Below are 22,648 nucleotides of genomic sequence, written 5' to 3'. Positions count from 1 at the left end.
TTTGTAACATTTTGCAACAATTTGAATCTTTTTTTAACATTTTTATTTTTATTTTTTTCAAAAATAAGAGACTAATTTATCGCATGTACAATTTTATAAGTTTAAAGACCTTCTCTGATAATAACTAGATATTTATATGTAAAGAATTTTCTACACTTTGTAGTCTTTACTGTGAAGATAACGTAGATTTTGTGGCTCCTGAATGACTTTATGCCGGCTGAGCTGAGGCAAAATGCCTTTGAAAGTAAAGGTTGCAGACCCCTGGGCTATACCCTCTCTACGTGGGGCACATGTTTGACTGCTGCTGTTGTTGTTTTAAAGAGTTGGGACATATTTACCTTTACGCTGTCTCACCTCTTCCCTTAGCAACACTCTGTAAACATGTGAGCTGAGGAGTGCATAGCATATGGGTAGATTTCTCTTCTCTTTGGAGTGCATTGGTTTAAAAACTAAATATCAAACTGATTTATCATGACCATGGGACAGTTATCCATGTCATGTCTGTTTTTAATGCAGTGCTACCTAAAAAAAACAAAAAAAATCACGACAATCCAGTATCAGTAATTGGCATTGTCCCTTTTTCTAGGTCCCTGTACAATAGAATAGAATAGAATAGAATAGAATAGAATAGAATAGAATAGAATAGAATAGAATAGAATTTCTGGAAGGTGTTTGGCAGATGTAATTACAAAAGATGACGTAAAACAAGAAGTTTAGGCTCATCACTTTGGCTCAGAGTTATGGACCCTAAAGGCTACAGGAAGGACTGATTTTTTGCATCTCTCAGTCCTGCAGCACAGAGAGATGAGTTGTCCACTGCTGCTGTTCCCCTGGTCCACCAAGATGTTGTGAAGTGGATGATCAGTATAATTTAAAATGGCCTCTACCTTCTTCTGTTTACATCTCTACCCCACAGCCCACAGTGAATCCAACCTGGGTTCAATCACAGTGCCAGCTCCTTTTACCTGGTCACCTTGTACCCTTATATTTTATACTGCTTCCCCAGCAGACTGCAGCATAGAATAACACACTTGCCGCCACAAACTGATAAAACACCTGCAGCATCTTTCTGCAGATGTTAAAGGATCAGAGCTGCCTTAAGAAAAAGAGGCAGGTCTGCTCCTTTCTGCAGAGTGCATCTGTGTTGAGGGACCAGTCCAACTTGTTGTCCAGGTGTTCACCCAGATATCTGAAGGTTAGCATCAACTCCGTGTCCACCCCACGAGTGTTAACTTCTTTAGTAAGACTTCTTCAGACTATCTGAATCTTTTAATAATATTACCACTGTTGCAAATGAAATATTCAAATTCTTTGCATTTTTACATCTAATGACTTAATTCTGTGAACCCCTTGCCATCTTTTCTTTGGAGAGACTCAGCCTCACTGGAGAGCCCTTTTTTTTATACCCAGTCATGTCCCTGGTCTGCTGCAGCTTGGAGATGTTTCTTTATGCGTTCTTCTAAACATTACACATTTTCAGTGTGTTGTCGCTTATTACAACTTTTCAGTCACATTTTGCCAACATAGAAGTCAAAGTACACATACATTCTTTTTATTAATCATTAAGTTGTTTTTTTTTTTTTGTTTATTTACAAATGATTTCTTTTTAGATTTAATATAGCTTCAGTGATTTGCAAAATAAGCAGCTTTTTAACTAAATGTAGTCACAGGGAATACCTGATCTCAAGAGGTTCTTCAGTTCCTGCCAAAACTCGTACACATTCTTGACTCCTGTAAGCAAATAGTAGGTTTCATCTTTTGTGTTTTTTTTTTACTATTCATGTCTCTGTTTCTGTTGCCCTCTGTCTTTTTTTCTCCGTGTTTACAAGGGACACAGCCAGATGTCCACTGAGCCTGGTTCTGCCTGAGGTTTCCACCTCTTGCTGCTGTTGCACATTTTTAAAAAAGTGCCTGTTTATGGTAGATCAATGTTGAGTTTTTCTAAACAATACAGAGTAGCCCCAACCAAAATAAATTAGGTACAACGTTCTTTTACTTTTGGGGCTTTTTACATATTTTTTTTGTAATTGATGAGTTATTGTGGCATGCCTTCTTTTTTGTTGATGCTATCGTTTTGATAGCTCTTAAACACACCATGACGCACATATAACCTCTTTTTCAAACCCTAGTCCGTGACCTTGCTCTATTCTTTCCATAGTTTAATCCCAAGTTTACTGATTTTATGACAAACCACATTTTTCATTTTCTTTGCTCATATTCCTTCACATTGAACCTGCTGAATCTGGATTCTGGCAGCAAACAAACAGCACAACCATAAAACATTGATTGGCAATACTCAGCAGCAAACCTTAAGCTGCTGCTGTTACCTTTCAGTAACACCGTGTTGTTATCTCACCGGGGAGATTCTCTCTGGCGGCCAGCAGGGAAACATTATTCTCCTCCAGTGCTCGGGGCTCAGGGTCAGTTACAGTACATCTCTCCAGAGGCTGGTAGGAGAGGCTCACAGGTCTGCTCGAGGTACTTCAGTAGAGTGGTGACTCGTAGCTCTGAGAAGGGCTGAGCTAAAATCCATCCCAGCCCTGATTTAATTTATCCCTCCATAGCATTTGTGGGGTCACTTGGGATTAGAATTAAGCTTCATTCTGCTGAAGGAAAGGATGGAAAAGTAATTTCCAGTTCATGTGTGTATAGTTATTTTGTAATTGCAGGAGTGTGACTCACACCAACCGATCAGGCTTCACGTTAATGAAAAATGCAGCGAGCAGAGGCATGAATTTGGCATTTTAAGGCCAAGGCATTTAAAGGCTAAATTCAGAAGCAGGAAAATGCATTATGAGTATTTCACCACATACAGCATTAAATTGTCACCTTAGTAAGAAAACAACCTAAGTCTCTAGAGTTCAACTGCACTACATTTGCTTGGTATTCGTCCAAATTTATCCAACTTTATGTTGTGAAAAAACTGCTGTGCACACAGTGTAAACACATTCAATAAATGTGTCCTTAATGTTTTCTGGGTGCAAAAACAGAAAACCCAGCACTAGCAAAACATGCTGTTACATCTACATGGAAACACTCAAGTACGGTTGATTCACATCATTCATGATTGAGACCATTTTTCTTTTGAAAACTGAGCTGAACATCATAAACTTTTCCTGACCTCTCTTTCCCTTTGAGTTAGAAATGAACAAACTGAAGGCCTCTGAACCTCACCCATCAAATGCATTTATAAGAACAGTTTCACTGATGTTATTTTAAAGATAAACTGACCTTATCTTTGATATAGTGAGGCAACATCCTGACAGCAGGGTTAGCTGAAGGTCAGAACTGAGTTTTTATGAAGTGAAGTGAATGAACGGAAGACAGAAAATGATGAGCCAGAAGTGGAAATTCTTCCAACATGAGTTACTCTTCAGCTTGTGTGAAATGAAACTATTGAATACTTGCATTTGAACTTGTAGGTTTCAAATCAAAGTCAAAGATTCAAAACAAAGGAGAGAAGCTTTAATGGAAAGCCTGGAAGACATTTTGTTGATTTGAAGTGTAACAAATATAAACAAAGAGAAACTGAAAACATGAACAGAAGAAGAAACTCCTCTTAGAGAGAAGGGATTGTCTCATGTTAGAGCTCAAAGCTGCCAGTCGCTGCAGAAATAAACATCCATCCTCTTTTAAAGAGAGAGCAGTCAGTGAGAGGGGGAGATGTCGAATGTCAAACTGGACCCGAGAGGGCAACGTTCACTCCAAACGTCCCAGAGCTTGGCTCTGTTTTCCTATTCATCAGGTCATGTATGGTAGAGATGGGCAACGATTCATTCTTGTCCCCCCTCGGGGCCTGGAGAAAGTCTACCACAGCACAGCTGGGTTTAGGACGCCTGCGTCTTAAAGCCCGTTTCTCCGCCCGAGTCTTTGGTGGAGGGAGTCCATCACAGATTCGGGGACAAGCTGTGGTAATTCCACAGAAGGAGGGGTCATCTGAATGTGAGGATCCCTCCGAGCTGCCCTCTGACGGGGAGTCTCTGAACAGGGGCAGGAGTAACCGCTGAGAGAGGGGTGCAGGGTTTGCGGTGACAGGAAGACCATTGCATATAATGGCTCCATTACACAGTTCAGGAGCAGCATGCAAAGACGGTGTCAGAGTCTCCACTTTCTCTACAGGCTTCAGCCGACGACGTCTCCTCTGCTGTGTGGAAAGAATAATGATTAGTTCATGTTTCAGAGTAAAATACAGATTCTTTAGTGCAGCACATCATCTATACACACCTTTCTGTTTGCTGGGCAGAGACTTTGGGTCTCCTCTGAGTGGATGTTTTCAGGGTCTGTGAGCCAGACAGCAAAGTTATTGACCAAAGGAAGAAGTGTTTTAGTTCTGTATGGATGAGATACTTTTAAAAGATGAACAAGAAGAGCTGTGAAGCAGGTTTGTATGATCAGTCTCCCTTTGTTCGTACCGTCAGCTAACTGGAATGACTCAGAGTGGATGAGTGGATAGGATGCACTCCTCTTCATGCTGGCCTCATCGCAGGGGGAAAACGGTCTGTTAGGAGAGATTAATGCATTGAGGAACGTTAATGATGATATGACTCACAGATGTGTCATTACTTTAGATTCATTGGATATTCTTCATGAATATATGTGGCGTAGAAAGTAGGAACGATTCAAAGCACCTTAACCTCTGTCTGTACTCTGTAATGGTCCATTTAAAGATCCCCTTCAGAGCCACCTTCCCTCTAAAGCTTTTTTTCTCAGTTTTTATCACACTTGTAACAATTCCCATTATATACTGCTGGGCTTTTATTCTTTTTTACTTTTTTTCTTTTTTCTTTTTGTTAAGATCACATTGGTACATGGTAGGATTTGTTGACATTTGCAGAGTATGATAGTCTCTCTACCTTTCAGGCTGGTGGTAGCTCTTAGGTAAAGGCGGCTCTGGCTCTGTGGTTGGTGGGACAGTGGACATGCAGCAGCGTTTGACAAAAAGGAGCATCCCAAGCAATGCACATAACCCAAGAGACAGCAGCAGGAAGATCTGGTTGTCTGAAACCTACAAAACAGATCCATAACAAACAAAAGGGTTATTTGATTTCACAACATCATTTTAAAAAAAACATTGAGAACTCAAGCATGTTTTTCAAGATTTTACACAAGTTTTCAGTATGTCTTGATTCCTTGGTCTCTGGATCAGACTTAATACACAGAGTTTGATATCAGGGGGGAAAACGCAGATTAAAATTAAAGTCTTAGTGCCTGAAGTTTTGTGAATACCTCACTCTGCAGTTGGCTGACTCTGACAGATAGGTTGAGCACCAGCTGAGTCACGTTCTCCAGCTGGCCCTGCAGCATCTGAATGGACTCAGTCTGACGCTGGTCCTGGGCAAGGAGAAAGACAACAAGATTAAGCCATCACACATACTAGCAAAAATCAAACTTGCAAAGCATTCTGAAAATCATTAATGGTGCAGTGTTTTTATCCTTTAATGTTTGGCATTTGATCTGTGGACTTCTTTTGTGTTTTAACAGCTACTGTAAACTGAATATCCTCTGACACATTCAGCTGAAGGCCTCCAGTTTATGGGGTCACTCTTTAAACTGTAACACCAGGAGCTGACAGAGACACACTTTCAGGCTCAAAGAAGACAAATGTTTAGTTGTTATTAAACCAAGTCGATCGTAGCTGTGTGTGATGTTCATGCGGACGGAGGGCGAAACATAAACACTGTGTGTGCTCCAACAATCAGAAACATTTGGTGAGCTGTTCCTGCACATCTTAATCTTAATCACATCTTCATTGTTTGTTTTCTTTTTTTTCTCTTTGGAGGTTTTATTTTTTTGTCAGTATAATACCTTACCTCCCTCAGCCTGATATTATTTTCTCTGATTCTGTGCCATGTGTTTATGTGTCAAAGCACTTTGTAAACAATCAGTATTTAAAGGTGCTACATAAATAAAATTTGCGTTGTTGTAGTTGTTGTTGTCATTGTTGATAATAGTACTACCCTCAGCACAGACCGTCTTTGGGGGTAAATTTTATGTCACAGAAATAAATTTAGACCTGTTCATGTTTGAAAAGTACATAGTCCCCATTTCCAAGGAAAAGCTCCTCTGGTCAAAAACACTATGAATGAAACAGATTAACGGACAGGAAAATGACAGGGAACAGCTGCATACGTCCTTGGCTCTTACTTGAGGTAATAACAAGTAATAACAAGTTTTACAGAGTCTATATTATATTAGTTTATGTAGGTTTATATGCAACCTCCCAAGATTGTAGAAAGTGTTTGATAATGCTCGGTTACAATGAGCTATAAAATGTGTATTTTAGTCTGTTTGTTGATGTTTTATACTAGACTGTTTTAATGTGTTATTTTATCTAAGATATTTATTTTTTGCATGAGGTTAGTTGTATCAACTGTTAAATCCAGAACAAAACTGTGATCATTTATCCTTTTCAAAAACCTAATGTTATTTCCAACTCTCATTTACCAGGTTTGCCAAAAAACTGTTGATCTGCTGGGTGAAGAAATATCAGAAACAACTCTTAGAATATGAGCAAAACATGAGCTGAGGGCCGGGGAAAACTTTGAAACAAACCAGCCTGATTAAAAGACACATCAAGCTGAGGCTGCAATGTAAGCCAATAGTGAAAAAAGCTTTCCAGTTATGATTGACTCTCTCCATTTCACAAGCACAGTGGTTCAAAAACACACTATTATAAGAAATATGATATAGCATATTGAAATTATTACTAACTGCAGTGCAGCTTTAAATTTAAAGCCAGAATCTTCTGGAGAAATTCTATTTAAACTTAGAAATGTATTCATTCAAACTGCAAACATCTGCAGAGATTTTGTTCTCAGACTGACAAAAGATATTGAAAAGTAATTTGTTAAAACACCATGAAATATTTATTTCTCTACATGCCTGATATCTGGAATGAACCCGTTTTAGCTTACCTGCTCTTCTGCTATTCTGGAGGTATTCTGCAGTTTGATGATGGTTTTGTTGAAAGCTTTCTGCATCTCCTCCATCTGCTTCCGATACCTTTAAGTTAACACACAAATGGAGAAGTCTTTGAATCACCTGCTACTCTGTTTAACAACTTGTTTGCTTGTTTGGCTTTCCTCTAAGACTGCCGTCCGTCCCTGTTTCTCACCTCTGGCTCAGCTGCTCCAGGTAGCGCCCGCTGAGCGACATGTTCATCTCCAGGGCCTTGATGCGGTTGTTGAGTCTCATGAACACGGACTCCTTCTGGCTGGAGCCATGCACCTGGTTCCCGTTCTGCTCTGTGCCGTTGGTGGGGTCTGCATAGATGTCTGAGAGGGATGGTGAGGAGGAAGAAGGGGCAGATGATGATGCAGAAATTTCCTCTACTAAATTGTCCGTTTTAGGTTCTGTCGACGGTTCGAGCTCCGTTACTAAGTCTGGAGCAGGCTGCGAGATCTCAGAGGAAGTGGTGCTTTCAGGTACAGCTGAAGGATCAGGGTGATGCTCTGGATGAGGCGTGTCAGTGGGACTGGGAACTTTGGTTTTAACTGTGGCTAGGACTGGGGCAGTAATCTCCAGGTGAGGGGTATCATCATTAGACTTTTCCTCCACTGATGCGTGTGCAGAATCGTTCCCTGCTGCGCTGGCGCTGGGCTGTATGTAGATGGAGGAGGTACTGAGAGAAACTGAGGGCTCAGCATGTTTCTCCTCATCCAGCACATCCTGGCTCTTCTCTGGCCTCGGCTCCCTTGATGGCTCCTCTGAAGACAGCTGCACTGTTTCCACAATAGGGGTGGGTTTGGCAGAGGATGAGTCGATGGCACTGGCTGTGGGGAGGTTTGAGGTTTGACTGGGCTCCAGCTGAGGAGGTGCGAACATGGACTCTCTCTGAGACTCAGCTGTGGTGTGAGGAGGAGGAGGAGGAGGTAGTGGTGGTGTTTGTGACGTGCTGGCTCCGCTCTCTGGCTTTTGTTCAGAAGCTTGTTCTTTTTCATGGGGCTGATGCACCTCAGTGAGGTGCTGCTGAGGTCCAGGGCAGGCAGAGGGGGATGGAGGTAGGAGCCAAATATGTGTTTGGATGGAAGGAATTATTTGTTTCCTGTTCATTGTTTGGCATTTTCTTTTCTTGGACAGAAGCGCTGAACACTGCCGATGGAGATACTCCTGGAGGGAGGCTGCACAGGAACAGGAGGAGGAAATGGAAGGAAGTATAGAACAAGAGTTTTGGATTTCTTGTTGTTGCTTGTAATGACTGATTTCCTCTTTTTCTTCTTCCAACTCTTCCTCTTTATCTAAAAGGATAATTGTGGAGCTAATTGGTTCCTCCTTATCTTTCTCCAAATAAATTATAACACTTGTCTCCACTAGAGGGAGTTCTTGTTTGCTTGTATCGGCTGCTGCAGTCTCTGGTTCTGAGGTCTCAGTTGAAGGGATATCAGATTCTAATAAAACCTCTTCCTCTTTAGTGTCAGGTCTAGGAAGGGAAAAAAAACAGACAGCACAACTTAAATAAAGAAAGGAGATAATCAACATCCAGGAATGACTAAAAAAAGGCAGTGCCAACAGCTAAGACAGGTTGCCATCATTGTACAGTTTACCCAAAATTTTAGATTGCGATCACAGATTTCAGGTCAGTGAACGGTTTATTTACACACACGGTATACAGAAAAAGAAATGAACTCACACTAAAGTAAAGTCTGTAGTGGGTGATAGTGTGGCAGTCTCAGGCTCTCCTGCGGGCTCAGTCACGTTCACTTCCTGGGAGGACAGGTTGCCTACAGGATGTGAATAAGAGCAATCATAAGACTTGACACTCAAGTTAACATTATCATATTGTAAACAGCTATGCTAAAGTGATAAGTGATGATGTTTTGTGACAAAGAAGCTGATATCAGATAAATCCAAACTGTTACCTTGCATCTCTTGACTTCCACCAAGAACATTGACAGCAATATTATTCACCATATTAAAAATGGCATCTACAGAGAAAATTAAAACATCAAATAAAGAAATTAATAAAGAAACCCATGCTACTGGAAACTCAAGTCATCTTTTTGGTCTATCAAACAATGTTTTCATACTGACCCTTGGCTGAACCAATCAGATCCTTTGATGACTTGACTTCACTGGGTGAATATCCAGGAGGATAGTCTGTAAAGAAACAGGTTTGATGTCATCAAAGGATGTTGATCACTTTCAGTTTGGTATTTTTCACAATGCTTGAAAACACACCACTGCACTGCTAGTTTGTAACACAACTGATGTAAATGCACCAAAGTGTGTTTTTCACATTATGGATTTAGAACAGTTACCCAAGTCATCGTCGAGATCATCTGATCTCTCTGAGGGATCAGCTTCCTCGTACTCTTCCACCATGCTCGTGCCAAACACTCTGAAGAAAAAATAAAGACATCAGATTATTTTGTAACTAGGCTGATGTAACTGTGAAATCTAATCCGTGTTATCAAACTGATTCTATGTTGTTCTTTTTAGGGTCCTGAACAGCCTGTAGAGGGCAGTGTGACACAAGAAAAGCTCAGAAAGTTACACAATCACACTGAGTTTTTTTCTCCACATAGGAATCCTTTAACACTTGAAGTCCCAGGCTGTCATTCCCTCAGACTGGGTGTGGTAAACATTTAGCATGTCTTGATTAATTTACTGGACTTCTATTTCAGTCAGCAGTGGCATGAGCTCTGATGTACAGTATGCTACAACACTGAGTGCTACTTATTTGGCTTCAGCGAGATCTATCTTTACTTCGTGTAGAGACAGAAAGAACAGCTGCAAACATATGCATTAGCTCTTTCTGCTCCCACTTTATGTTTAAGAGTTATGTGACAATGACTCCATGCCAAATATTACATAATACTGCTTGACACCATCAAGAGCTCATGCTGTGTTTAACTTGTTTGGGAAATGTTTACTGGAAAGAAGAATGTAAAACACTTAGGAATGATATCTGATAAAATCTAAAGATTTACTGGCATCACATCCTCAACAATATCTAGAGATAACTCTAAAATGTGTTGTATCTTGAGGTTGTTTGTTTACTTTCAGTAAGCTTAAGAGAATAAAAAATATACAACAGAATAACAAATGATAGGCTGTTTTTCTACTCACCTTATGAGGCTGAGGGGGCAGAAGTGCTCGGAGCCAAAGTGAGACAGTAGTTCTACCTAAAAGAAGGAGAAATAATTCAGATATTTTCATGTGTTTTTTGTTATAGCTGACACAAATCACCACCATCTGCACTCCTCGTGTTATTAACAAAAAGCTTGACTGTGATTTTGTTTTGTTCTAAAATCAAAACATTGTGAATGATCCCAAAATGTGTGATTGTGAAACTGAAGGACTGTCTTTGTATGAAGAGAGTTCAATCACTTAACTTACTGCGTAATTATTTAACAAATTCTAGTGGGATCCATTTTTTGTTTCATCAAATGAATATTATGTGTGATTTTATCTTGAAAATGAAGTCTCAAAGACACAAATTGTTAGCAGCAAGCATAGCGAGTTAGACGTGATTTCTTTACATGGATCAAAGCACAGCACAACACAAAAATACAAAAACCCCTCCAGTCAGCCACAGACCACTACAAGAGGAGCAGCTAACCTTTATGTACTTGGTGAACATCTGAAGCAAGAGAGACAGAAAGAAGAGAAACAAATTAAGAAGAGATACACATGCACATACACAGGAGACAGATAGTTTCTAAATTAAGTCCAGAGGATCAATGACCCTGATGCCATCATCTCTGCTACTCAGCTGTCAGACTGCTGGACACTGTCCAAAGAGTCAGGGTCATGGTTTACACTTAAAGGAGTCACTGGGTCGCCTTTATCCAGGGCATTATCAAAAAGAAGTCTTACAGTTTTATCAAACATATGCAAAATAACTGTGGAGAAAATAAACTTCATGTGGCAAAATTGACCTGAGGTTCACAAAGAAAGTGTACAGACAGCTCAAAGTTGAAAGCAAATTTACATGCATAAAATATAACAAAGGATTCCTACACACTGCTTGAGTGAAGAATATAGACAGATGGAAAGATCAAGAAGCAGTGTGAGGAGGTAAATATAGAGTTTTGTACTCACCTTCACATATTTTGCATAAAGATGCTCATCTAAAGGGAAACTCTGGACTGTGCGTTCATCACGGCCATGGAATGTCCCCAGCTTTAACCATTTGTTTGTGGGATACCTGCAGAAGATTCACGCAATGCAGTCAGCTCAGATTTTAGAATATGGATTTGTTCCCTTTGAGGGACAAAAGTTATTTGACAAAAACCTTAATATTTATGTAAGGTCTACTTCTAAAGAACGCCATTAAGTAAAACTCAAATGTTTATGTTTTGTTTTTGGCAGCTGAGGTGCACACCTGTCACTGATGGACACCAGGAAGTCTTTAGGAGTAGAGGAGAAGAGCTCAAAGTTAGCGATGTCGAGCTGTTTCACCTGGATGGGCTCACAGAGCTCAATGATAAACCTGTTGTGAGAAAGAAAGAAAGAAAGACAGTCCTAAAATTTGGCCTCAGGTGGACACAAAGAGGCTTTAAACATCTGAGGCTGAATTTGTGACATGAGACAGAAAAGGAGAAGTTTGTATACTCTGTACCAGATCTTATTACTGCAGGGGTTCAGCATGTACAGGTCCATGTTCTCCATCAGTATGGCCGAGGTGCTCTGAATCAAACACAGTTACAATCAGTATACAGTTGTATTTGTGCTTATGATGACAAACAACAAAGCAAGCATGTATATGAGAAAAAAAGAAAACATTTCTTTTTTCATCTTATAATGCAGGAGTACAGTTTGGTACTCATCTAACAGAGAAGCACATCTCAAAAAAGTTACACAGTCAAGTTCCTCCAGAAATATCAATCAAGAATAAAGTCAATATGGTTCAACGCAGACTTTGAAAAAGTAATTTTTTCCAATCTCCTGCTTCAAACATAATCATTGAAAGTCTATCCTCTTCAGACTCCCTCTTTGTTCCAGCAACTTTAGAATTATCTATTTTTTTTCAATTGACTATGCTTTTGAGCCCCCTCCCTGTGTCTGTCCAGGTTTGGATTCTGCTCTTGTGATTATGTCTGTTTTATGAGCTCTTTTTGGCTCTGTGATTACTCAATGCATTTATCACGGATTTTTGTGAAAAGGGAGCACCACAGGTAAACAATCTCAGACTGCATCTTCTTTCACCAACTTGAATTTTTATTACTTCAACATTTGATTTCCCTTTATTCTTTTATTTTATACGCCTTATCCAGCAATGAAAGTTAGCAGAAGTTACATTTTCCACTGAGGATTTAGTTTTAGATTAATTATCTGACACACCATCCTCTGTAATCTATTAACTGAACTTCATGGGTTGTTTTTGAAATAGAAACCTGTGGTACCTTTGCCTCTGGGTTAGAGCCAAGGATCTTTGCTCCACACTCCACTGAAGCGTAATTGTTAAAGTTCTTCTGGACCTTCTTCACCACAGTAGTAGCCCCATTGTTGGAAGTGTGAGTGGACTGAGCTATAAAGAGACAGAATAACAGGAAGGATGACAAAGAATTAAGGATTTTTCAAAGTGATACAGAGTTTGTTACTTTCTAGTTCATCACATCTCTTGTGCAGCACAAACTTGTACTCTTACTTTTTCCCTTCTCCACCTCCATCACCTTCCGCTTCCACTCATCAAATGTGGGGATGTCCTCGGGGTCTTTGCTGCTCACACTGGAATCTGTGTCTGTGGCAGCAGGGGAGCTCAGGTCCTGCCGAAGATAATGAGAAAATGAGAGCTGGGACCTCCACCTCCTTTGGTGGAGAGGAAAATAGTTCACATATCTGAGCTCCTTGCCTGCTCTTTCAGCTTGTGTGACGTGTTGGTTTCCAGGTGCTGTGAGCTCTGGCTGGCTGAAGGACTCAGAGGGGGGGCAGTGTGGGTCTGAGTACCTGTGGTGTGTGCATTGGAGGTGTTCTCCAGAACTATTGGAGGACTGCTGAGGGGACAAAATAGAAAGACAAAATTACCCTGGATCTCTGATCCCCACACTGTTGTTGTGCCAAATATATAAATATTCTTTCACTGTTTTCCCGAGCTAATGCTTTGAAAAGAACAAAATGACTGTTAGACTGACAACCAGACAGCGGGGAACATGAAGCCTCTCATCACAGCTGCTCCTGCTGTGGAACAATAAAGAGTAACGTGGCTTTTCTAAATACACCCCAGATACATGTGGTCAGTCCATCTGAACAACAATGGAAGAGAAATGACATCTTGATATTTTTAGCTCACTAAGTAGGGCACAGGGATGAACTGCACCCACCTGTCATTGTCGTACGGGTTGTCTTCTTCTTCACAGTCATGTGGAGGCAGGTCAGTATCAGAGTCAGTGACCTCAGCTACATCAGAGGACACCTCTGAAACACTAAATGAATAAAAATCCATTTTACTATTTCACAGAATTGTCATGTGCAGTCATCTGCTGTCATGTTCTGTTGTTAAACCATTAGAAATGTGCATCACACTTCATTCCACATTAGAAAAATCAGATACGGAGGAGCTGCTATTTGAGCCGTGACTTCTTATGAAAACAACTTGTCCTCTACGCGGCATCATCTTGCCTGTTTTGGATGCTGTCCTTGGGGTTAAAGGTGTCTATAAGCTCAGCAGAAACATCAGGATTAAGCTCGGATGATGGCAGCAGGGGGGCAGGTTGCTTCTCTTCAGTGATGGAGGATTCAGGAGTTTGATTCTCAGAGTTTTGCTCAGGTTCTGGCTCAGGTTGTGAAATTCCTCCATCCTCCTCCAGCTCTTCCTTTACAGTGTGCTCCTCTACATTAAAGACCTGATGGAAACAAGGAGAGATATTTGAGCTGCCAGGGGGAACTTTTATATCATTAGCCAGGGCTGGATTGATCAGCTGAACACTTAAGAGCTTTAGATGTTCCAGAGACGATCAATAGAAATGAGTGGACTGTATAATCCTTTAAATGTATAGTCATGGTCTGAAGCTATTCGGCTACTATGCAGGAAAAAAATCAACCTAAAACAGGAACAAAAAGCTTTATCCATGTTTGTGTGATAAATATGAAGTCTAACTCACAGAAATCTCCCAAACTCAACTGTACCTCTAGACTGTGTTTATTGTCCACCTCTTGAGGTGTCTGCTCCTCCTTTTGCTGAACATCCTTGACCAACTCCACATTTTCAGAGAGGGGCTGAAGAGGAGGGCTTTCCTCTACCTGGAGAATAAAAACACATATTAATGCAAATATAAACACAGATTCAGTCACAGAAGCAAGATAACCTGCTTCAGAGGTGCATTATAATGCAGCTGTCATTCATTCTATATCCACACACATTTGCTGTATGTTGTGTTGTTTAGTAAACTGTGTTTGAAATTTTGTTGTTATAATTTCAGGGTGACATTACTGTCAGTAAAATAACACTGCCTCTTTATCCGTACACTGTTTTTCTTTATTTAACTACTCTGTAAAAGAATAAGGGGGTTCCCAACTGTCAAACTTGCAATCTGATTCACCCCTCTTAAGAAGTGAATCTGAAATCAAAACCAAAGTGTATGTGAGTTTTAATGAGGTATTTTATGAGGAACTCTGAGTGATGCAACAGTATGCTCATGAACGGCCTATGCTACCTTTTGGTGTTGGCTCTTTTCTCCCGAGTCTTCCTTCGCACCCACGTCCTGTGAGGACACAGGCCTCCGGGGCTCATGCTGTGACTCTGAGCAACCCACATAGAAACTAGGATACCTAGGAGACAAAGTGAAAGACAATCAGTCATATTTCTCAGAAAATAGGTCACTTTGCAGCACTTACAGGAAAAAAATGCCAACCAGGAAGGAAGTAATAGCTTGAGGGTTTTATCAATTCTTAACCAAGCACACTAAACATTTTATTGGACTGCAGTGAGTCGCAGTGAGTCACAGAGAGGAAGCTGAGGCCAAATCGCCCAGTGTGACGCATTCAGAGACCTCTGGGGGCTTTTACCTCAATGTATATAATTTATCTTATCTTTGTGCAGAGTTGCAGAATGTTTTCAAAGTCAAGGACAGCTCAGCCACACTGGCCTTGAAAAAACAACAATTTATTTTTCACTTTCATTTCAACTTACATTGGTTATCAGAATGTTGTCTCCTGCATTGTGTTTAAAATTGAAGGCTTGATCTTTGGTGGCAAACGTCAGGCAAATCACACTCATGTCAACTCATGTCATGTTGTTAGGCGGCTAGGCTACGCCCTGTTGTGGCAGCTCTCTCTTCTTTGTCTGTTTTTCATCATCTTTGCATTTGGGGTGGGTGGCAGGCAAATCACACTCATTACTTTGTATGGTTCATCTGCCGGTCATGGACACCACACTTGTGTCTTCAGTGATATTTTTACTAGTTTTGCTCCTGTGTTTGTCTGAAGATCCTACATGTAACTATGGCTGCATTGTTTACATGTGAAATCAGCTGTTAGCAGCCTGTGGCATGTCAATGCTAACTGGCGCAAGGCCTGATGTTTCCCCACAAGGTGAGGAGAAGGGGGTGAGGACAACGTGCTGGTCCTCAGGTGTGAGCCAAGATGTGACGACATGGACCTGTCCTTCCATCAATCATAATGGGAAAAGTAAGATCTATCTCCAATAAGATGGACAAGCTAGCCATGCTAACCCAGAAACAGAGGGAATACCAGAAGGCAGAGTAGCATCATACTATTCACAGAAGAGGCTATTAGAGCTAACATCAGACACCAACACCATGTTGGAAGAGCTTCACCTGCTGTGAGCAGACAGGATCCAGGAGACGGAGACTGAACAGACTGCTGAAGAAGCTCAGTCCTGGACCCTGTGGAGGTGGAGGCTGGCTGAACTGGACAATGATGGACAAGCTGTCATCATCTATTGTCTTATGGACCTTTTTGTACTTTCTATACACTTTCTTACTTTTGTTTTCTTGATTGCTGCTGTGACTACTGAATCCCCCCTCAGGAATTAATAAAGTGTTTTCTATTCTATTCGATTCTATTCTATTCTATGTCCTCACTGTCCACCTGTATGAGCATGTGACAGATATCAACGATCTTTAATCTTCTTTTCTTTTGCTTTCCACAGCCCAGTCAGTTCTGCTGGTTAACACAGAAACATTCAGGGTCACGGTGTCAGTCCCTGCTCCTGGCAGGAAAACAACAATGATTAGAGGTAACAAGGCTTTAAATAATTGCAATAATTAGGGCACGTTCCTTCTGGGAAAAGACTCTTGTGCCGTCTCAGAGGCCAAACCAACAACAACAACACCTTAACTTGTCAAGAATCCAGGCCCTTATCTTGGTCTTACACAGGTTTCGGGGTCAGGTACTTTACTTGGCCATTAGTCTGGTGCAACAGCTTTGTGTATGTGACCTGACACTTGAGTGAACAACAAAGCATTTGTGCTCAGACTTAAAGCCAGCTGTCATATTCCCACAGGAGCGGGAGCAGTATTAAGACATGACCTGCTTAATAATTCACTCACTGGTTTGAGGCTACTTGTGACAGAATAGGGTAGACTAGGAGGTTTCCTTTTGACTCAGAATAGGGAGAAGTTATTTGATGCATCTGGAAAAACAGGCAGGAGAATATGACACTTACAAAGCTGATTCAAGAAGCGCAATAAAACATGTCTGAGCAAACAGGTTAAACATGATGACAGGGCGAAATGTCAACATGCAATGATTGAGATAAATAAACACAACTCCCACAGGTGCAAAGGTCATGGGCACGTGTTTGCTTCCATCAAGGCTGTCCCTGAGTCACACCTGTAACTCTCCTGTTGGTTTGTCACATGAGCGGTTACTTCATGATAATTTGAGGATCAGGATTCAGCCTCACTCGTATTGGGATCAGAATGATCTCATTCATTAAAAAAAGCTCTGGAGATAGAGAAAAGAATGAAATGAGATGCAACTTTCATGGATAACTTAAGTGTTGTGATGTCGTTACTGGTGTCAGAAATTCATGAATAGCTTAAAATACATAAGGTATAAGTAAATATACTTAGAATGATATCAAGTACTGGATTTTCCCACAAATTCACGTTGTTTAAGCCATTAAATTAATTTTTAAAACTTAAAATAACTGTGCAAAGATTCATTAACCATCGCTGCACATGAGCTTTATTGAAAGTTGTGCTGTGGTCCCCAATCCTTTATGGACTACATGCAACTTGCAACTGTTATTGCTCTATTTGGCAAGAGCAAAGACATCTCCAGGGAATCCAGACAAGCTGCTACCAGTTAGCTTGGTTTGTTTCAGGTGCTCTGCTTGTTTTTCATTTTAAAACTTCTTTAGCTTTCATCTTTCCAAAAAAAACTACACCAGGCAGCACACAGGGTGATTAAAATCAGCAACATCATCCTTTTTAATCAATAAATGATCATTCTTCTGTTTCTCCTTGGCTACTGTGGAAGAAACACATGTCTAAAATATCTGCAAAAGGCTGAGATTCAAAGGTTTGTCTGCTTTTCTTTCTTAGTGTCCTTTCATGTCTGAACCAGCACCTGGATAATATCTAAAAATAAATCTCTCTGAAACTTCCTGTGCAACTTGCTAAAGTTTCACTGAGAGATAAACCAGAGTTTTGAGCCACACCATACTCTCTTTTAGAATGTGGAAGTGGTATCAGATGCATACTCAGTGTGGCACATTTACACATTTAGGTTTCAGAGTTCATGTCAAAAAGGAAGTTCTGTTTTCTCAGCTTGGAGTCCTTTTGACTTTCTGAGGTGATACTGTGAACTAGATCACTTTTTTTGTGATCCACAATAAACAGGGTATATGCTTGAATCCTGAGGTTGATTTCAAAACCTTTTTAAGACTTTTTCAAAAACCTTTAAAAAAGTTTCAGGACTTTATTGCAACTTTCAGTTATTGTTGGCATCCACTTTTTAACAGTTGTAGTTTACATTTTTACAGAAATGATGTAAGCTAATGAGGAATAAAGCTTGAAAGAACAAATGAAACTAAAGGCAGGTTTATCAACACTCCCACAACAAGAAACAGGAGTTATTCAAGGCCAACTTGCTGAAGAAAATGAGAAATTATTCAATCACTTTTAAAATTTAAGACGTGCCGGAGATTGTGTGATTTGCTTTAATGTTGTATCTAATTTCTCTTTATGAAACTAGAAATGACGTTAATTTATAGCGGGTGTTTATACCGCTCACAATCCTTATTGTTGTATTTTATTGTAACTAAAAAAAAAAAAAAAGATAAAATAGACTTTATTGATCCCTGAAGGGAAATTCATGAACTAGAGTCTTTATGTATTTTTTTTTTATTTTATTCTTTTTTATTTTGATATTTTTCTCCTGACTCCATCGATTTCTGCTGTTAACACAACATTTTTACAGTTTGGGATCAATAAAGTAACTCTATTCTTTTCTATTCGATTCTATGTTAGAACTTTATCGGCTGAATGTTTAATGTCCCAATCAGGGGACAGTTGCAAGGAAGAAAATAAATATTCATGGATATTTTTGGGGTCAAAGCTTGAATACCTATGAAACTTAATACCTCATAAAACCACAATTAAGACTTTTTAATACTTTTTAAGGGCCTTAATTTTCCCAAAATTGATTTATCAACTTTTAATACTTTTTAAGACCCCGCGGACACCCTGATAAAATAAAAATATACGATGGTGTAGAAACAAGTCTTGCAGTTAAAATCCACCAGCCATCCCTGATGCCTTTACAGCAGGCGTCATTGCAATGACAGTAAAGATGTAAGTAATAAGATCAACAACAACTCAGTGGCTTAGTGTTGCAAAATGAGATTCAGCAGAGACCTAGAGCTGATAAACTTAAATGTAATATGGCTATTATTGAATTTCACATGTGCTTTTCCTGATGGAAGCTGCCTGCAGCTATGAGAAAGTCAATTAACATCCAAAATTCAGACTGAACCAGATGACAAGGTCATTTCATTTCACTGAAATAAACTGTGTCACAATGTCAGACACTGATGGGTTAAATAATACTCTAAAAAGGAGAGAGAGTAATGCGTGTGAAAGTAGGCCAGGTCAACATCACCAACATAGATCTTAATACCACATTACATCATATCCCTCCCTCTGTATCTAACTGTGCAGTGACCAGTGCTTGTGTATTGTAACCATCCTCTAACATCACAGTTAAAGCCCATAATCATCCTCAGTAATCTCCCTCACTGCTGGCTTTACCATCTTCTCTCACACTTGCACTGACCTCACAACCAGCTTTGAACAAGACTGACCCCACTGACATGAAAGGTTCATAATCCTGTCAACAGCTGATGGATCAGATCTGAGCAGCGTCAGCCAATGTTGGCTTTGTGAGGGTATAAATGAAGGGGAAAAGAGACAGCCCAAACTGAACACTGTGATAGTGCACAGTAAAAATGTTTGAGATGTTGTGTTTAACATACCTTACCCCCCCTGCTTGACATTGTGGAAACAGCAGTCATTCTTCATCACCAGCACTCATATAACAATCTAATGAAGTCACTTTTCGTTATTATCCACCATTTATTGCATTTCTGGAAACTATGGAGGCAATGTGTGAGCTATTATATCTTAAAGTAAGGCACTTTTATGTCATATTGCTACTTAAATATTTAAATAAATCCGTGCAATTATTTATATCATTTCAATTTAGCTAAAATTAGAAACTGTAAGTTCTTTAACACCTGAATTTCCTGTAATGAAGCCCCTGATTCAATTGAAGGCCCATAAATTGTTACTGAGTTTGCTTTTAAAACATGAACAATTACCTCATTACTGTTGTTTGCTTTTATCTTTCTCTCTTTAAAACGTTTTTTTTTTCAGTAATGACAAACTTGTATTTGAATTACATTTGAAAGGAACATCAAAGTAAATTATTTTTGTGTATAACTCTTGTGTGAGACTCTTCAATTGAAGTTACACTTCGTTATCAGATGATGCTCAAACGGTTGACTCAAAGTTGCGTCAACCCTGACACACTGGCTACGAAAATGAGGTGAAAGGGCAGCAAGACATGACACATGAACTAGAAATGATTTTAAATCAAGATTTTCTGTCAGAGAAACTACACTAACAGGCCGCTACTTCTGAAGTCAGCGAGACATGCTAACTCCGTCCAAACACTAACAAGTCAGGAGTCAGCCAGGTGCCACATCACTGCAGTGTTGCAGCTAGGCAGCTAGCTAATGTACCACACTAACTCTATTCAACCCGGTTAACGCTGGTCACAGGTTTCACGCTGAATATCTGGCTCTAGTGTAAGAATGATATCCATACTTTGGTTCAATGAATCAAATGTGATCAACTTACCAACAAACTATCGCCACACACAGGCACACTGACATAACTCGCCATAACAGTGGTGTCATCTTCATCCCTCTCCTGCCGGGACAGACATCCTCGCCGTGGTCAGAATAAGCGTTATATCCGTTTAGTAAGCGGTTAATTGAGCTGTACAGAACATTTATACCACTGTTGTTTCTTGTAAAATCAGCAGACAGGTTGTTGTTTCACGGGTGAATGTGATGCTAGCTGCTGTCACCCACACACAACCTGCTATCAACTGTCAGCGCGAGTCACTGTCCAACCGTCCAATGGAAAGACAGTACGGCTATTGCGCAGTTCAAACTGAGCGTGCGTTTGGAGCGCTTGTTTCATACACTCAAAACGCCTGGTGGGGTGGAGCTTCTCTGAATTATGCATAAAACCCGGCAAGGGAGTCAAAAATCCGCATTGAAACATATTAACAGATAAAATCATTACAAGTAGTGATAAGACAAATACTCCCATCAATTCTATTCATATGATCCAAAATAGTCACCGAGACGTGGTGATCAGCGGGTGTATTACTATGCCGTCCTACACGGAACACGTTCAAACTGCGAATTTATTTAATAATGTAAACCTATATTACCTATGTAAACCATACAATCTAAAAAGAATAACAAACAATTACATTTTTAATTAATTATTAATATAATTTAATAGATTTATTAAAAATATATTTAAATAAAATGTGATAAGTAGTACCTTGCATTCATACTCGATAAACTATTGTGCAATTATGTGTACACTGTCTATGTTGCGTAAGGTTTCATCATATTTTTTTTAGAAAAAAAATGTCACTAAAGGTGGTTTCGTTTTTCTGGGTTCCCTGTCGAATGAAAAAGCTCTCGGGGAACATGGAGTACTTTTCTCAGAGTGTATACTCCCTGTGGATGTGTACACTTATAACTACTCGCGGGACCGATGCATTTATATTGTCAAACAATGCAGTCTCTCAACCTGACCTCACAAAGCTCACTGTGCCGGAAATTTCATTAGGTCACAGATTCGTAACAGACAGCTGTCAGTCAAGTGGCGGATAACATCATGACTACTTAGTTTAATTCACTGTTGCTCACTTTCTGCAACTTGTTATCGGGACTGGGAAAGTGAGGGGGGCTACAACCGGAGTGCTTGACTGTGCAACACAAAGTTGCTCAATTCGGCTTACAGTAAATTCAACTGTAACATTCAGACCAATAAATGTGTTTTGTTGTTGCCACTAGAGGGAGTCCTTCAATACAGTATTGGGGATTGTAACACGAGCCACTCTACAGTCCTGATGTGGAAACTCCCCTATGACCATACTTCATCGCTCTTAATTTGATCTAATGTAAAGCAATGACAATGTAGAAGCAAATGTTGAACATCATTTACAACAACTGAATTGTGCAGAGCTTTGATGAAAGTGGGAAAAAATCAAGAGAAATTTAAGAGGTCATTCATTTTTAGCAATCTTCAATGTGTTCCACGTGGTATTAAAACAATGGACGGAAAAAAAAAACCTGATCAACAACACCCCTTTTCCCGCTTTTAAAGTCTGATCGTAAATGTCTCAAAAAAAAAAAAAATCAATATTTGTATCAGCTTTGATAGCAAACTGTTCCCCGAAGCAAGTAACTCTGCTGCCATCTTGTGGCGTGCTGTGAGAAGTTGCTGTGATTCGTAAGTTTTACCAGAGGGTATCAGTATAAAATTCCACTTTTCACAGAGCTAAAAGTTACAGTCACATGCATTTGTTAAAATGTGGATTGATTCCCAATTAAAGGAAAAAAATGATTGTGTATGTAGTATTTTGATAGTCTTTGTGTCAAAGTGATTCAAAATTGATAACCTACTCAGAAACTACTTTAAAAAAAAGTAATAAAGAGAAAATGAGGACAATGTCCAAAAGTGTAAAGTCTCAGATTTGTTCTAAATGGTGCATTTAACTGACTAGTAGCATTTACCTGCACAGACTTGGTAGAAGTGGTATACAACATCCTTGAGTATGTTGAAACTGGTGTATAATCATCTCAATCTAAAATAAATGTTATTTTGATTAGAGTGCGCATTAGTCAGTCCCAGTGTGGGCCACCATCTTGCACTGCTGTTTCTACAGTAGAGAGCGGTCAAAAAAAAGTTGTATGAAAGAGGAAGAAGAAGAAAAAGAAAGCAGGAGAAATTGGGGAGGAAATAATGAAAATGGGGGATCATACATGATTATGCTTTATGTCCTCAAAGGTCACTGTCACTTTACTGACAGAAAGGTATTTCTAAATATTCCTATTTCTACATACAATATTTTCTGTAAATGAGTGCACAAGTTAACAGTATTCAGTTCAAGTTGAGTCAAAAACCAGAGAATTTAACAGTGAAGACTG

The 22,648-nt window shown here is 39.8% G+C and overlaps 1 protein-coding gene across 8 annotated transcripts; it reads right to left on the bottom strand.

Moving 5' to 3' along the window:
- Nucleotides 1-3,117: 3,117 nt before the first annotated feature.
- On the bottom strand, nucleotides 3,118-20,566 carry LOC141804589 (SUN domain-containing ossification factor). 8 transcript variants are annotated; one of them, XM_074689101.1, is made up of 24 exons: nucleotides 20,271-20,566; nucleotides 14,598-14,712; nucleotides 14,071-14,184; nucleotides 13,564-13,787; nucleotides 13,266-13,367; nucleotides 12,797-12,935; nucleotides 12,593-12,710; nucleotides 12,348-12,472; nucleotides 11,564-11,631; nucleotides 11,327-11,434; nucleotides 11,044-11,149; nucleotides 10,562-10,582; nucleotides 10,069-10,124; nucleotides 9,258-9,337; nucleotides 9,031-9,096; nucleotides 8,859-8,924; nucleotides 8,630-8,720; nucleotides 7,115-8,419; nucleotides 6,915-7,002; nucleotides 5,227-5,331; nucleotides 4,854-5,005; nucleotides 4,413-4,498; nucleotides 4,225-4,280; nucleotides 3,118-4,144 (listed from the first exon to the last, which is right to left on the bottom strand). In XM_074689101.1, exons 1-24 carry the CDS (start codon nucleotides 20,333-20,335, stop codon nucleotides 3,674-3,676), a joined length of 3,927 nt encoding a protein of 1,308 aa, XP_074545202.1. In that variant the 5' UTR covers nucleotides 20,336-20,566; the 3' UTR covers nucleotides 3,118-3,673. The 8 variants fall into 8 exon arrangements, with proteins under 8 accessions (XP_074545202.1, XP_074545203.1, XP_074545200.1 ...); XM_074689102.1 differs by having other exon boundaries at nucleotides 3,118-4,141; XM_074689099.1 differs by having other exon boundaries at nucleotides 12,593-12,714; nucleotides 12,798-12,935.
- Nucleotides 20,567-22,648: the final 2,082 nt, after the last annotated feature.

This window comes from Halichoeres trimaculatus, unplaced genomic scaffold, assembly GCF_033239565.1.
Source record: "Halichoeres trimaculatus isolate MK-OKI-2021-1 unplaced genomic scaffold, fHalTri1.1 fHalTri1_scaffold_15, whole genome shotgun sequence".
Classification (NCBI taxonomy): Eukaryota; Metazoa; Chordata; class Actinopteri; order Labriformes; family Labridae; genus Halichoeres; species Halichoeres trimaculatus.
This window is presented reverse-complemented; position numbering and strand designations above follow the sequence as displayed.

What these genes read in the sequence shown, in the direction of transcription:
- LOC141804589 (XM_074689096.1), bottom strand. Translation starts at nt 20,335, where the DNA reads ATGAAGATGACACCACTGTTATGGCGAGTTATGTCAGTGTGCCTGTGT. An exon ending in ACAATAAACACAGTCTAGAG is followed by an intron (nt 13,788 to 14,070) that starts GTACAGTTGAGT and finishes TGTTTCCATCAG; the next exon opens with GTCTTTAATGTAGAGGAGCA. An exon ending in CTGGTGTCCATCAGTGACAG is followed by an intron (nt 11,150 to 11,326) that starts GTGTGCACCTCA and finishes AATCTTCTGCAG; the next exon opens with GTATCCCACAAACAAATGGT.